Below are 17,215 nucleotides of genomic sequence, written 5' to 3' on the forward strand. Positions count from 1 at the left end.
TACAGATATTAAACTGTTCTCTACATTGCAAAAAAATGGAGGTGATGTTCAACCAAGGCAGTCAACTCCTCTGGTGGGTTAATCACCGGATGCTTCTTTATAACGATCACACTCATCGAATCTCGGAAGCAGCACATGGGCGAGCGGGCGTGTATGCACGTACTCATGTGTAATGTGTCCTGGGCCAATGGAGGCAAAGGAGGCAAAGGACAGGGGAGTGTCCCGACATAAAATACTCATTCCTGGTACAACTAAGCCAATGATGGATTACCTGCACAACAAGAGATACTAACCTGATAAAAAGAATGAAAGCTTCTCTCTCCTGGCTGTTGCACAATCACTCGAGACTTAAAAAAAAAAAAAAATCACATTAAATCATTAATCTGAGAATGCACCCTGGAAACAAAGCACAAGCCAAGTTCTCAGGAAACTGTGTATTAACAGTGCATTCAAATGTTCTAAAGACCCCATGGATTACCCACCTAAAACTAGGCCTCCTCTGCAGGGGTTTCTGTGCTATTTTTAATGTTCTTTTTACTATTTAAAACAGAATTCTCTAAACTTTATAAAAATAAAGCTTTTTTTTTTTTTTTAAAACCTGGAGCCTAAAGATGGGGTTTTAAGGAGGAAGAGGATTGGAAGTGGGAGAACAGGAAGGGCTGTTTAGGGTTCCCAGGGTCTGCTGGCATTTCAAAGAGCAATGTCTTATGTCCTGTAGTAAAATCAGTTGAAGCCCCTACCTCAGATGGCCCCCAAAGCCTGCACTCACAGGCCTCACAATGCACGTTCTTTCAGAGGAGGCCTTCTAATGGTCTCTGCACATAAAGTGAAGCCATAAAACATTCTGGAAAAAGACTGATGTTACCCGGCATTTCCAGTTCTTTTCTAACTGACACTGATAAATACAGGTATTTCCTTAACAGTCTGACTTCAATTTAACAAACGAAAATAGATTATGCTCTGGTACGCTGCCATAAAGGATGCTATGAACAAATAGAAACTAGAAGAAAATGAGATTCAAGTTAGTTAAAATAAATGTACACAGAAGTATCAAATCAATATGCTCTATGCCTTAAATGTTTATGGTGTTAAATGTCAATTATATCTCAGTTAAAAAAAGAGGGTTGTATGGGCATGATTCTGTGAAAAGAGTGTCATTTCGGGGAATGGATGGGCCACCTCTTCTGTGATGTGTTCAGGACAATTAACAGCAGCAAGCAATGGTGGTGTGTCAAAAAAGTAGAACTGATTAGTCCTAGAATGTGTTTTGGTTAAATTTCTTTTCTTAAAGATTTTATTAATTTATTTGTCAGAGAGAGAGAGAGAGCACAAAGCAGGGGTGGAAACAGGCAGAGGGAGAAGCAGGCTCCCCGCCAAGCAAGAAGCCCGTTGTGGGACTCGATCCCAGAACCCGGCGATCATGACCCGAGCCGAAGGCAGACACTTAACTGACCAAGCCAACCAGGTGCCCCAGGTTTGGTTAAATCTGATCCAGAATTTGCACACATTCCCATATCACTCCCACCCCTGCCACACACGCACCTAAATCCTTATCTACAAATCCCAAACTTTTCCCAACCTGATACGGCAGGAGCTAAAAGAGCACAAAAGAAGAGTTACCTGTCCCAGAAAGTGAACTGAGGAGCGGGAAGAGAGGCAGAATAGGATTAAAAGCTACTTTTAAGTAAGTTTTAAAAAATTCTACAAACATGATTAGGTTTAAAAAAAAGTCAGCACTTGAGAACATTACCCTCAGAAATGAAGCACATTTTACCTTCTCCAGTAAGTAGTTGTTGATATGTCCACCGATAGGGTCGCCCTTGAAATCAAAATTGATGTCCATGTATTTTCCAAACCTGCTTGAGTTATCGTTGCGGTTGGTTTTGGCATTTCCGAAAGCTTCCAAGACACAGTTGGACTTAAGCAACATGTTCTTCACTCTTTAACAGAGAAATGAAAGTCAGTATAGAAAGTTCTCGAGGCTGCACCTTTAAGAAAAACTAGATTTTGTTAAAGTACACCCAAACATTTATATAAAGATGCTGACCATAGCATTGTTTGAAGTATTAAAACAAACAAGCCCTAAATGTCCACCAGTAGGGCTGGATAAAAAAACCTTTTTTCCTAGTATAGGATGCATGGACAGAGAAAGAGGTCCAGAATACACTGATGAATGAGAAAGTAGGTTGCAAAATAATATGTGTTGCAGGGTCTTTAGGTGTCTGTGAATGTGTCTGTGAACGTGAGTGCGTGTGTGCAGGCACACAGGTTAGTAAATGCTTAAAAATCTGGGCATTTCACTACAGCGGTCTAGCTTGACAGGGTAGGAGTCTGTGGAGTGGGATTTTGGGGGACTTCCGCCTTGGACAAAATGCTGTAATTTTTAGTTTTCAGTTTTTTTTTTTTTTTTTAAGATTTTATTTGACAGACAGAGAGGTAGGCCAGGGAGAGGGGAGCAGGCTCCCTGCTGAGCAGAGATCCTGATTTGGGGCTCGATCCCAGGACTCTGAGATCATAACCGGAGCAGAAGGCAGAGGCTTAACCCACTGAGCCACCCAGGTGCTCCTAATTTTTAGTTTTTAAGTGAACATGTTTTACTGACATAAAAATCTTAAAAACATGTGTTCTGAAAAGAAAGAATAGGTGCCATATTCACTCCTTATTCAGTGAATGCTAACTCTGTATAGTGCAGTGTCTCCCATCGGATACTTTTTAAGCTGATGCTGACCCTTAAGTCTTTGTTTTTATTTCCCTGGCAAAACCTCTTGCGCACTGGCCCACCTGCAGAAATCACTTTGGCCGCTAAAGTAAGCTGATGTAACAGATCCACTCTGACTATAAGTGAGCCCATCACCACCCCAGCTTCTCTCTTCCCACATGAAAGTACACTTTTAAAATGTGGGGAGGGAGGATTGCACGCTATGGTAAACGAAGATGACCATCTTTAAAACTACAGTAAGATATGCCCACGAAACACTTGACATTGTACACATGCCTGACTCTACTATACTAACTGGGTTTAGAAATAAAATCAAGTTAGTTCTCCTGAGTGTCTGCGGAAATTCACATAACTGACTCCTATTCGTGTCCCTGTCACAGGAGACTGTAAAGTCAGAATCAGAAGTGGGGATGTGTCAAGAAAAATGCCTCTTTGACCACCAGCCCAGTTATGCAGAAAGAAGGAAAACCCCGGTAGGGTAAGTCTCATCTATACCACTGTCTTTCAGACCCATATCCTTTCTTTCCTAGTCATAAAATGAAGGCTGAGATGTGCATGCGGAGGGCGATTCCGGAAAATAAACATTGAGTTTCACACTAGCAACTCTGGAAAACTTTTTTTCTCCCCAAAAGTGCACATCATCTAAGAAACTTAAGTCATGGGGTGCCTAGGTGGCTCAGTGGGTTAAAGCCTCTGCCTTCGGGTCAGGTCATGATCTCAGGGTCCCAGAAATGCGTCCCGCATCAGGCTCTCTGCTCAGCAGTGAGCCTGCTTCCCCCTCTCTCTCTGCCTGCCTCTCTCCCTATTTGTGATCTCTCTTTCTGTCAAATAAATAAATAAAATCTTTAAAAAAAAAAATCCATCCATTCGTTCCTTATGAATGGATAAGAAAATACTAAGGGCGCGTTCCGTGCTAGCAGCCGGCTCCTACTGACAGTGCCCAGCAGCCCTCATCCTTATCTTACGCTGACAGCAGCGTGAAACTTAAAGAGAAAAAGGAATCATTCTTAGCGACTCTAATATCAGGGCTTCCGGCTCTGACAATGCAATGCAGGGATGGCACTGATCTGCCTCCCAGAGCCCCTTTCCCTCCAGGGAACCTTAGGCTCCTCAGAAGACAGTGTAAAAAAGACACAGTACAGTACAAAAAGCAACTTGAACAGTGGCATCTACCAGCATCCCCTGAACTGCCTCGGTGGAGCACCTGCAACACTGAAGGCAGCAGTTAAGGGGCAGGGACTTTCATCTGTTGCAGTGTTACTTTGTTTCCTATTTACATAAAGCTTACCAAAGCAGTATTTCTCTATGAAGAAGCAAATATAAAAACTGATGCCCCAGGCAAGTCTGTATGGAAAACAAAGCCCCAATGAGAACGTGTCCCCATTTTCACACCACCCTTACCTTTCCACCTCGGCTCTCTGGCTGGGGTTAGTGATGGCCGCTATGTAGTGCATGATGTATTTACTGGCTTCGGTTTTCCCAGCTCCACTCTCTCCTGCGGGAATAGTTGTGCAAGGCTTAACACGATCATTGAGACCAACAGTAAGCTGATTTCTAGTAGAGTACTGCAATTCTTCATAGAATAATTGCAGTAATTGCAATGATCATTTAATAGAATAATTGCAAATTCTGAGGTTTTTTACTTAAAATTCTTTATGTTTCATTTTTGCCTTTTTTTTTTTTTTTTTGAGTTAAAATCTTCCTGTCTTGGTACCGTCTAGGTCTTAACAGCTCTGAAAATGCTGAGAAAAGAAGCAAAACCATTATGGAAGTAAAATAACAAATAGATTCCAAGTTAAGATGGACTGCATAGAAAATATCAAGGGACAAAATGGGGTAAGTGAACTCCTTACACCTGAGTGTTGGTGTTTGGCAGTGACTCTGAAGTATAGCAGAAAAGAAACAAGCCAGTGCCTCAAACACCAGCCATGGCTAAATTCATGTACCCTTATGCTCTACAGCAAAATTTCTTTTAATCTTAATGAGGATGAAATATTCCTTTCAAAAAATTAAAATCAAGCATCATTTTAGTGAAAACATAGCAAAATGCAACAGCGAGTTCCAGACATGGCGTCACAGAAAAAGCAGGATGACTGGTATAAGGCGGGTGGAAGGGATCGGCTCAGAATGAGCTACCCACATTTTTAAGTGGAAATGCCTTCTGACCCCCAAACGCCACTTGCAGAAATTTATACTACAGAAATACTAAAAATACTAATGGGATCAAATAATAATAATAACAGTAAGCTTCAAAGACTTAAGGAGCATTTCTGCAGACCATACTATGTGTCGCTGCCGAACTCGACAAATAACGTGGCTGCTGGTAGAGGACCAGGCAGATAAAGGATTCAACTATTCAACGGAATACCACACAGCTGTCAGAGAGCCCTTACTTCTCTAGCTGTGCTAACGAAAAGATGTCCCATTCCACACTGTTAAACAGAAAAACAAGTCAAATTATAGCAGCTATAATTCTGTAAGATAGAGTTTATAATTTAATATGCATGTATGACAATATGTATTATACACGGAAAAATGTATAAAAAGGATAAATACTAAATTCACAGCTGTTACTGTTGGGAGTTTTGGGGGGAGGGACATTTTGCTTTTACTTTATATGCTTAAAGGATTGTTTATTCCCTCCTTCCTTTTATACTCAGGTAATATTGCTTTTATTAATTGAATATAATATAGTCCTAGGATATAATTCTCCAACACTAAGTTACTATAACTCCTCCGACCCTTAATATTCTCATCTAAAAAGCAGAAACACAACTGTCTTAGCACTCAGAACTGTTTTGATAACCAAAATGAAATAAAGTCATAAAAGCAGTTTTGAAAGTATAAAGACCTTAATGCAGATGTGAGGTATTATTATGACCAAAATAAATCCCCACAGCGTGGGCGAGGGCATGCTGTGTCAGCAGGCAGATATTTTCCCGATCATCAATTCACATGACCCAAGATTCTGGGAAGAGCTCAGCTCCAACAAGGTCTACTACCTTCCTGTCCTCAGACTTTGAAGCTCCAGCCTCCAGCCGGGACGGCCCAGTTCTGGTCCCCATGCCTGTTATGCCCTTTGACACTAACTCCCACTTGCCAATCTGACTTTGACTTGTACCTCAGGATTTCATTTTCTTCCTTCCATTCTGTTATTATTTAAAATAATCTTTGTTGGGATGCCTGAGTGGCTCAGTCATTTGAGCATCTGCCTTCAACTCAGGTCATGATCCTGGGGTCCTGGGATCGAGCCCCGCATCGGGCTCCTTGCTCGGCAGGAAGCCTGCTTCTCCCTCTGCCTGCTGCTTCCCCTGCTTGTGCTCACTCATTCTCACTCTCTATTTGACAAATAAATAAATAAAATATTAAAAAAAAATCTTTGTTACATTTTATCCAGTACTTTTATGTCATTGAGATGGGAGGAAGAATCTTTCATGACCAGAAAGTCCACCCACATGTAATGTGGATTTGGAAATGAATCAGGACAAGGCATTGGTTGGAATGATTTGGTGTTTGCTGCAATTTTTTTTCTCCTATAAAATTGCATAGGTTTCTAACTTAAAAAAAAAAAAATCTATTGAGCAGTTTGGATCCTTGAGCACCTAGTAAGTGAAATGCATTTTGACCTTGAAAGCACAGGGATCCCCTCTGAATACCTGATATCACAATACAAGTGTCTTTTGAGCGTCTCTTCATAGCTTTGTAGGCAGCATCCGCAATTGCAAAAAGATGAGGAGGTCTCTCGTACAGTTCCCGTCCTTTATACTGCTCGATTGTGTCTCGCCCATAGATGTTCAATGGCTTGTAAGGATTCACAGAAACAACGACTTCTCCAATGAATGTGTAGATGCGCCCTTTTTCAAATCTGTAAGGAAGCAAAAGAAGCAGAGGAGTGGGTCGGTTATAGAGAAATGTTCTTTCCTAGGTGTCCCAGGAACAGTTTCTGAACTGACATTTCATTGATTCTGAATTAATTTTATTTTTATTTTTATTTTTTTTAAGATTTTATTTATTTATTTGTCAGAGAGAGAGAGGGAGAGAGAGAGCGAGCACAGGCAGACAGAGAGGCAGGCAGAGGCAGAGGGAGAAGCAGGCTCCCCGCCGAGCAAGGGGCCCGATGTGAGACTTGATTCCAGGACGCTGGGACCATGACCTGAGCCGAAGGCAGCTGCTTAACCAACTGAGCCACCCAGGCCTCCCCTGAATTAATTTTAGAGACAAAGCTTAAGGCTTTGCCCCTTCAGATGCTGCTGGTAGGAAAGACCAGTAGGAGTTAAAAGCCAAGAACGAAGAAAGAATTTAATTTGGGGGAGGCTAGATGTTCCCTATTTCCAAATACAAAAGGATCAGAAGGGGCTCTACACAAGAGCTCTAGTCAGAAAAGAAATAGAAGTTAAAGCAGGTCTTAGAATCTACTTAGCCAGATTTGCAATGATAAAGAAAACTGCCCAAATACATTTCTTTTTTCTTCCTCTTGAAACCACAGTAAAATGTCAATAAAGGAATAAGAACACTAAAATGCATAACAGAGAGAACGGTAGGAGAGATGGTTTGGCACACATCAAATTCATGATTTTAAATGATTGCCTAAAATTTCACAGTGTAGATTACCATTCTTTATTCAATCATCCCCCTTCCTTCCTGCTATTATTCAAATAGGATATTATGAATAATACTGTTAAAAATACTCTTGACACATAATCTTACGAATCAGTGCTTTTATTTCTGTGGGATAGCTGGTTGAAAGGTATGTGTATTTTTAAAAGTATTTATAATATGATCGCACCTTTTTACCATAAAATACTAGAACAGTGCCCCATAGATGATTTAGATTTCTAACTGTACATGAATGTATTTGATAAATGATGACACAAGCATGGAAAAATAGGGGAGACTACTTGTGATGTTTTATGAACCCTTTTACACATACAACAGGGGGATGAGGAGGAAGGTCACGTGGGTGGATGGAAGGAAGCCAGAGGAACAAAGGAAAAAGGAGTAAAACAAAACAAAACAAAACAAAACAAAACAAGACAAAACACAACCCAGCATACATGATAGGATTGCAACCGCACAGAATGATGTGTCTGTATTTACAAAGAAAAAATTTAAATATAAAACTTAGAAGCCCCATATCTATTCACTATTTATACATTAACTCACACATACAGACACCCGTGAACCAGGCCAACACTCAAATGGAGGTTTCTACACAAACACCCACCCCTGCCAAAAGGCACAGGTGGACACAGAGTTCGTATCTGAGCACGAAGGCAGTGGCGAGTTGGGCAAAGTGCTCGCCAACAGACAGCGACCGTGCCTGGAAGCACTCTTGCCTAGGACCAGTGCAGCTGGGAAAGAAGGAATTCTCTGGAAGCGCAAGGCAAGAAACTTCAACTTCCTTCACAATGGAATGAATGCTGCTGGCTATAATTAGGAGTGGAAACAAACAGATGCTGATAATGTCAACAATAAATTAAAGCCAAGATTTTTATTAAGTCATGTACATTTAAGTAAAAGCTATTAATAACCACTTTAAGGTTGTCTTGTGCATTTTTCTACCATGGTTTTCCTGTGAATCCTCCCTCATTGGATGCAGTGTTTACATGGTGGTTAAAAGCCTGGACTCTGGGGTCCTCTACATCTGGTTCTGAAGGCTCAGACTGCAAATATAATAGCTGTGAGACCTTGAGAAAACTACTTTGCCTCCATATGTTTCAGATTCATCTGTAAAATGGAGATAATTATACCCCTCTCTCCCTTTGGCATTGAGTAGGTACTTAAAAAAAAAAAAAGGGGCAATTAATCTTGTTTCCAATTATGCTCTGCATGAAAAATATTTTTAATAAATGCTTTTATTTTATATTAACATTGCTTCTTAAATCACAGCAATCCCTACACATGAGGAATTAGTTCAGTGATCATAATTCTGCTTCCCTGCCTTAGCTGTTAATCAACGAATGACAAGTCACAAGCAAAATGTCCACGTAACTCATGTTCAAACACCCACAAAAATAATACAAAGCTAACATTCACTACCCAGGCCCCTCTGGCTTAACCTGCAAATTTGGAGGACACGCTCAACAACTGTCTTCAAGGATAAGAATTAAAGGGACATGATTCTTTAGTTTTAGAGACACTGTCCAAACAGGAAAAACAAAAAAAGGATGTTAGGAAAATAAGATTACCTCACAAGTCTGGAACTCTGTGAACTAACACACAGCACATAGCATCTGAGATCAGAATGCTGGTCTAAGACTCCAGGTCTGCCTAATTATGAAATTCCATTTTATTTCAAATAGGATATTCTGCTTATCAAAACTTCCAGACATCATGTTTGTAAAACACAATTAAAATAGGTATATAAAACCACCAAATGTATAACTATTCACGTGAAGAGAGTGGCAAAGGGTCAACAAAATATAGTATTAAATACAGTACTTCGGTAATTTATAAAATGTTGCAAACTTGTTTGTAACTGGTTATCACGAATGAAGCTTTCAATTTGGGTAAGGCTTAAAATTACCGCTAGATGGTGCCAGTATCACTTTAACAACAACCGGATAATCCAGTTTGCTTTGGGAAAAGCCTCAGGTTAAGAAGTTTGCACTAAAGTAATGTAGTCACCTGCCTGGTATGCTTCTGTAAGGAACTACTGTAATTATCCTCCACGACAAATACAGTGATGCCAACTCTAACAAAAAAACCAAGGAAGGCTTTTTTTAAAAAAAGATTTTATTTATTTATTTGAGAGAGAGAAAGAGAGAGCATGAGAGGGAAGAATCAGAGTGAGAAGCAGACTCCCCATGGAGCTAGAAGCCTCATGCAGGACTGCATCCTGGGACTCCGGGATCATGACCTGAGTCAAACGCAGTTGGTTAACCAGCTGAGCCACCCAGGCGCCCACAAGGAAGGCATTTTTACGCCTTCTGTGTGCAAAGCTTTTATGACAAACTTTCATAATGCATTCGTCAAACATTTATTCAATATCTACTGTGTGCCAGACGTGGGGCCTGACTCTGGGAATTAAGAAATGAACAAAGAGCAGGGAAGTAGAGCAAATAAATAATAACAATATGATAGGTAAGATAATAAAGGCATGGAATGTACTGGCAAAGATGGTCACAGCACACCCCTTCCAGTGAGGTTCGAAACTGACTCTGAGACCTGTCAAACCCTCCCTGTCCCTCCTCCCTGTGTCTCTGCCTCACTCACTCCTGCTCCACATTAATGAGCTACGTAGAGTTCCCAAGGTTTGTGACAGTTCATGGTTTGGCCACGGTGTCTATTCTGCCTAGAATACCCTCTCCCTAACCAGTCTCTTCTTCCCCTGTCTGCTCAGCCGACTCTCACTCTTTTCAAAAGCCCAAGCCTCAGCTCCTCCAGGAAGCCATTCTTGATACCCCATCTCCAACACTGACATTTTGGTCTTTGCTCTGTTAAGATTTGGGTTTTTTTTTTCAGAACTTCCAAAATACTTAAAATACCTTAACAATGATTGATTCTTAAAACTCAATTTCTTGGGGGCACCTGGGTGGCTCAGTTGGTTGAGCGTCTGACTCCTGATTTTGGCTCATGATCTCAGGGTCATGAGATCAAGCCCCGCATTGGCTTCCGCTGGCTGTGGAGCCTGCTGAAGATTCTCTCCCTCTCCCTCACCCACTGCTCATACACACACACACACACACACACACACACACACACCCCTCTCTCTCTCAAAACAACACCACCACCTCAATTTCTTTAAGAAGTTTAAAGATATTTATTGAATGGGCCAGGTATTTTCACAGACTTCTGAACAAAACAACAAGGTTCTAAAAGTGTTGGGTTTTTTTTTTAAGTTTATTTACTTTTATTTATTTTTTAGTAATCTCTACACCCAACATGGGGCACAAATTCACAACCCTGAGATCAAGAGTCTCCTGCTCTCCCCACTAAGCCAGCCAGGTATCCTAAAATGTGTTTGAATTAATAATGAGTATTCGTGGAGAAGAAAGATGTGAATGCCTTTGGAGGACAACAGTGCTTCGTACCGGAATTCTCGAACACTTAAAAAAAAAAATAGTTCCATTAATTTGCCCGTCATTTATACAAAAGATAAGCCACAACAGGAAGCTGAGATGTATGGGTACGACCATGCAGGGAAGTGTGACCCTGGAGGAGGGTGGTGTGTGTGCACATCAGCTGATACTACAGAAAATGAACCGCTACCTGTGGACTAAGGTGAACTCCACAGGAATTCTGGCATGAAGGCAGGACCATGTGGCAAGACTGGAAGAACAAGAGGGGAGGCTGGCCTTCCTTGAGCAGAAAGCATGTGTCAAGGAATGTCAGGCAACCACTGGAAAAGAAGGAGGGAGCTGGATCTGATCACCGTGAAAGGCTCTGAAAGCCATTCGATGTGACTGGAAACAAGGGATCAGGGAAGACTTTTCTAGTTAAAGAGGTCAATAAGGCTGGCCCTCAGTGAGAATGGCACCGGAAAGGAGAGAAAGAGAAATCTGAGTTACTTCGAAGGGACATTGGACAGAATCTGAACACTTATTGAAGACAAAGGGCAAAAATATCTTTAACTTTGAGCTGGGCGGAGGAGAAAAGGGAATTTACTCCAGATGATGAGATTTCAGAGAGACCCTCAAGGCTTCTAAGGTCAGTTCACCCACTAACAGAATTCAGTGCTGTCCTTGATCGACTTCTTAAACAACATGAAATCAATTGTAATCAGAAGGAAAATTCTCTGTGAATGATACACTAAGTGTTCAACAGAATCCTCATTCATGAGTAAATACTACATATTTTGTGAGAACATACACGCTTTCAGGTAGGAGCTGTGTAATCACATTGATTTGGCCTGTTTTTCTTCCCTCTTTAATGTACGTGAAATCCTGAGTTGCTGGGAACATTGTGTTGCCTAGGAAACGTATTCACCTGCGCAAGCCATCTCTCTGCCTTCTACTATCTCCTCAAGAAACTCCAGCCTGCCGCCCAAAGCTAGTTTCCAGTGAGACGGCTGAGTCCCCCAACTGATTTTGTCTTCACTTTAAGTCGGTGTCTCAGCAGTCTCTGACGTGGACTCCTTCTTCCTCAACACACTCTTCTCGTGGCTTCTGTGAGGCCACCTTCTCTGAGTTTTCCTCCTCCCCATCTCCTTTGCTGGCCCCTTCTTTTCTCATGATCTCTAAACACTCAAGTTCTCTAGGGTTGGGTCCTGGATCAACTTCAAATACCACCTAAGGGACTTCCATTTAAGGAGGACAGAGTTAGGTTATCTTGGCCTTACTGCAACCCTCTGAATCATCAAGAACAACAAAATGAAGAAAAGCCAGAAAACATTACCTACTAGGAAACGAAAACCCAGCCACAACTCTGAAAGATGACTTAATGAAGGATGGTTGTGAAGTGCCATGGAAAGTCAACATAGTTGAGGGAGGTCGCCTCAAGAGAAGAGGCACCTTTGCAAACGTCAGGCCCTGAGGAATTCTCCAGAAGTAGGCAGTTCACTGTTACAGGAAAAAAGGATTAAAAGAAACTGACAAAGGGCAGATCAAGAATATCCATGAAAAATAAGTATGTCATGAAGGAGAAAACGTATGGTAAAATATTTCTGCATGAAAGCGAAGAATGTAAAGGAAATATAATCCATTAAACCAGGAGATCAAAGAAAACATCATTTAAGAATAGAGAAATCATATTTTAAATGATCTTTTGGAAAAGGAGGCAGGAAACCAGTAGAGCTGAAGGAAACAGAAGAGGAGAAAACAGAGAAACAAAGGCTACACTAGCAGGAGAATGGAAGCGGACACTGCTGAACACAGGGGCCAGAAGGTGGAGAAAAGTGAGCAAAACAATGTGGAAAAACGAAGCTGAAGTAGAAAGAAGAAAGTACAGAAGTGGGAGGTAGTGGGGATCACATGACAGGTGTTCCCGAAGACTCTGGTATGGCAAGGGTGGCCTTTCAAAACAGCAAACAAAGACGCCAACAACGTATGTCAACAGTGTTAGAAAATAGACCAGTCACCTGGAAAAACAAAGATTGTGGATCATCAGCGCCATGGCTTAAACTGTGGCCTCCCCCCACAAAGATATACTGAAGTCCTACTCCCTGGTACCCGTGTAAGTGTCCTTATTTAGAAACAGGGCTTTGCAGATGTAAACAAGATGAGGTCATCAGAGTGGGCCCTAATCCAACATGACTGGATGATGACACGAGGAAAAATGCCCCGTGAAGATGGTGACAGACAGGGAGAACACCATGTGATGACACAGGCAGACAGATGCAAGCCGAGGTCACCCCCAGAAGCTGGGAAGAGGCAACGAAGGCTGTCTCCCCTACCGGTTTCAGACAGAGCACCCGCTTTGTGGTATTCTGTTACAGCAACTCTAGGAGATGAAGTCAACTAGTTATATCAAAATAAATTCCATGAAAATGGCCGGGTTTCACTTGCATTTAGAGAAATTAAAGAAACCAACAATATGGCACAATTTTCTCCAGGTCGAGAATGGTGCGAGTGAACAGCGTTCAGCAAGCATATGAAGTCTCAGATGTCTTCCCCATCGCCGGGATCATCCTTATTGGCGTGACTCCCTTTCGATCCATCCTCCATGAAATAGAAATCGAAATGATCATTCCTATCCTTAAATCTCTTCAGTAGGAAGCCTCAATGCAAAGCCGATCTGACATCCAGATGTTGGTTTCTCTCACGCCAACTCCTCCTGAGGACTGTGCTCTAGCCAAGAACAAAGTGAGATCTCTCCCCACATGAAGCGCCCAGCCCACCAGCAGCCCACGCTGGTCTCCTCTATGGCAGTTACCACAAGAAGTTTCTTGTTTGTTTGCTGTCTCCAGAGGAGACAGGGAGTTATTTACCTTGCTCGTTGCTTTATCTTCAGCATGGAATACAAAGCCTGGAATTTAGAGGGGGCTGCTTAAGTACCTGATGAATCAAAAAAAAATGAAGGGGCGAAGGAATAAGTCCCCCCCGTCCTCCCTTCTCTCAGCAAATGATTTGCATCCTGCTTCAGGAGAAAATTCAGGCCATCAAGTGTGCAAGACTAAATCACCCACCATCATTACCGTTTTTTAAAAAAGATTTATGTACTTAGTTTCACTTTTCTTATTTCCTCATGAGTCAAACATAGGAGGTGGGGAGATTAAGTACAGCACGATATCACCTAGTTTTTAATGGGCCATATCTCTATGTTCTACCCCAAAAGAACCTTTCCTTTCACATGGGCAGCTTCACGTAATTTAGATACAAATAGTAACTTATATTCCAGAAAAAATGTAATTAAATAGAATCTACTCGGACTTGCCCTGTGAGACAGGTTTTTCACTGCTCAGGAAGGAAGCTGCAAAGTATTGGTGGGGGGGTGGTTGGCTTGGAACTAGAGGTATCCGTCTGACCTCGGCATGTGTGGTGGGGCAAAGGGAGGGGGACGATAGGGACAGGTGTATGTGCACACACACTTCCTAGCTCTGCCTTCTGAGGGAGCTTAGAAGCAATGACACACAGACGCTGGCTTGTATTCTTAACTAAAAAGACCTAGGGTTCCGTGGAGAAGAGCTGATTCTGGAGATGAGACTGGGGAAGGACAAGGGGAATCTGGAACATCTTCTTGAGCCAGAAAGTAGGGGAGTCCTCAGAGAATGACAGGGACCTGTCAAAAGAAACAGGCACCAAAGTGAAGGGGCTCCTACTGGCCAAAACCTGGAACCACGGGAGCAATGAAGTAAGTGATGTCAGTGACATAGTCCCCTGAATAAAGTAAGAATCTAGGGGTCCATACTGATCTCAAATAGAATTGGAGAAGGAAAAGCTCTTCCTTATTGTGGAATGACAATTAAGAAATACGGAAGGAGCAATGTGAGTTAGAAAACGATCCGTGCATGGGAAAACCGGGAACTGAAGGTGGGACAAGGAACAGGGTATTTACACGGCCGCAAAGTGTCTCCCCACAAATTACTTAGTAGTTACAAAGTGAAAGACAAAGACCAATTGTATGGGAGAGAAACGCTGTGACCCCTTACACCAGATGCTCAAGGTTAACGTCTCCACTACCGACACAAACTGACCCATGTGCCTGGGACGGTTAATTTTGTGTATCCACTTGACTGGGCCATGAGAGGCCCAGAAATTCGGTCAGACAGTATCCTGGGTGTGTCTGTGGGGCTGTTCCTGGGTGACAGCAACATTAGAATCAGTCCACTGAGCAGAGCGCTCTCCCCAGTGTGGGGGCCCTCATCCAATACAGAAGACCTGATGAGAATGAAAGGGTGAAGAAGAAACAACACTTTGTCTCTCAGCCTGATGGTCTCTGAGCTGGGACACAGATCTTTTCCTGCCCGCATATCCAAGCTCAGACTAGAACGTGCACCGCTGGCTCTCCTGAGTCCCCAGCCTGCCGACTGCAGAGTTTGAACTCCTCAGCCTCCATAACCTCTCTATTTCCTTAAAGGACACTATCGTCTTCTATGTGCGAATATAAACACACACACAGGGGCACCTGGGTGGCTCAGTGGGTTAAGCTGCTGCCTTCGGCTCAGGTCATGATCTCAGGGTCCTGGGATCGAGTTCCGCATCGGGCTCTCTGCTCACAGGGAGCCTGCTTCCTCCTCTCTCTCTCTCTCTGCCTGCCTCTCTGCCTGCTTGTGATCTCTGTCTGTCAAATAAATAAATAAAATCTTAAAAAAAAATAAAAAAAATAAACACACACACATTCTACTGGTTGTTTTTCTCAGGAGCAGCTGGACTAATACAGATTTTGTGCCAAGAGTGGTTGCAGACAGACAGAATTTTAAGAATGAGGTTTCTGAGTTAGTTCTAGAGTTTCTGGAAATGGCTTTCTGATCGGATTTTTAAAAACTTGAGAGAGGGAGCGCATGAGCAGACATGAGCAGGAGGGGCCGAGGGAGAGGGAGAGAGAATTTCAAGCAGACTCCCCACTGAGTGCACAGCCTGATGTGGGGCCTGATCCCAGGACCCTGAGATAATGACCTGAGCTGAAGGCAGACAGCTGAGCCACCCAGGCGCCCCTGCATGGGATACTCATAATTAATCTTATCTAAGAAGTAAGGAGCTGGATTGCGCATGTATTTGCAAAGATATCTGGAAAACTAGCAAATTCATGAGGTTGGCTGGTAACTCCTCATGTCACTGGACAAAAGGATAAATGTAAAGAAGGGCCCAAGGATTCAGATTCCTAGTTCAAGTGCTACAAAAGGCCCTAAAAGCTTCTGTGTGTGCCCTGAAGGACAGCCTTATTTCCTGGAGCCACAGACCTTAGAACACAGATAAAAACAGTGCCTCCCGATACGAAGCCGTGAGGACATCACCCCCCACCCCCGCCATGGTATCTGCCCCAACACATACAACCTGAATTAATTAGGAGGAATCATAAAAGAAACCTACACGGAAGAAGATTCTACATAATAACTGGGGAATTTCACAGGCAAGAAAACAGAAAGGCTGAATGATAGCTCACATTTTAAGCAATTAAAGAGACATAACCAATAAATGTGAGGCACACTCCTAGGAAGGTTCTTGGAGTTCTTGCGTTCTTCTATAAATGTGAAAGTATATCAAAATATAAAGTTGCTAATAAAAAAATCCAGGCCTCCAGTAGGTTTAGATCTTTTTAAAAGATGTTTTTATTTCTTAGAGAGAGAGAGCGCGTGCATGTGAGCACAGACTGGGAGAGGGGCAGAGGCAGAGGGAGAGAGCGTCCTCAAGCAGACTCTCCACTGAGCGGGGAGCCCGAGGTGGGGCTGGATCCCAGGACCCTGAGACTGCGACCTGAGCATAAGTCAAGAGTTGGACGTTTAACTGTCTGAGCCACCCAGGCACCCCAGATTTTTATTTATTCATTTTGAACAGGCAATATAGACTCCTAGTAAAAGATTCAGAAGATAGAAATGATCAGAGAGTATAAAGTGCTTCTCATTTTCCCACAGCATCCCTTGCCAGAGGCAGCCACTTCTACTGGTTTTCTGTGAATTCTTCTAGAAATAGGTCTGGTGTGCGCGCGCGTGCACACACACACACACAGTCTTTTTTATATGAATATTTTTTCTCTAATTAAAACATATGTCTTGGCGATAGTTTCATATAAGTAAATAGAGAAAAACCTCATTTTTTCTGCCTGCATGGTATGTCATTTCATGGGTGAAGACGAAATAACGTATTTAATTATTTGTTATGTGATCTATGTATTTGTTGTTGTATTGTTATGTCATTCATATTACCTATAATTAAAGCTATATAATTATTTTTGTTGCACTGTTATGTAACTTATATATTATGTAAGTTATATAATTTAATAATCCATATTGGACTTTGAGGTTGTTACTAATCTTTTCTACTATGAACAATGCAACCATAAGTACAATGGCATCTTATTTCTTTGTGCATACATGTACATATTGCTGTAGAACACATTTCCAGAGCTAAAGTTGCCAGGTCAAAGGATACATGCAATTTAAATTTGTGAATTTTTGTC

General features: G+C 42.2%; 1 protein-coding gene across 1 annotated transcript in view; it reads right to left on the reverse strand.

Annotated features, from left to right (window-relative positions):
• MYO1D (myosin ID) overlaps positions 1–17,215 on the reverse strand; it is a 345,116-nt gene that overhangs the window by 246,095 nt on the left and 81,806 nt on the right. Inside the window, exons 2-5 of the mRNA XM_044248397.1 lie at positions 6,376–6,584; positions 4,121–4,214; positions 1,775–1,940; positions 294–347 (exon numbers count right to left, since the gene is read on the reverse strand). Of these exons, the coding sequence (XP_044104332.1) occupies positions 294–347; positions 1,775–1,940; positions 4,121–4,214; positions 6,376–6,584 (523 nt within the window). The remainder of the gene's footprint in view (positions 1–293; positions 348–1,774; positions 1,941–4,120; positions 4,215–6,375; positions 6,585–17,215) is intronic.

The sequence above is a fragment of the Neovison vison genome, chromosome 5 (genome assembly GCF_020171115.1).
Source record: "Neovison vison isolate M4711 chromosome 5, ASM_NN_V1, whole genome shotgun sequence".
NCBI classification, from domain to species: Eukaryota; Metazoa; Chordata; class Mammalia; order Carnivora; family Mustelidae; genus Neogale; species Neogale vison.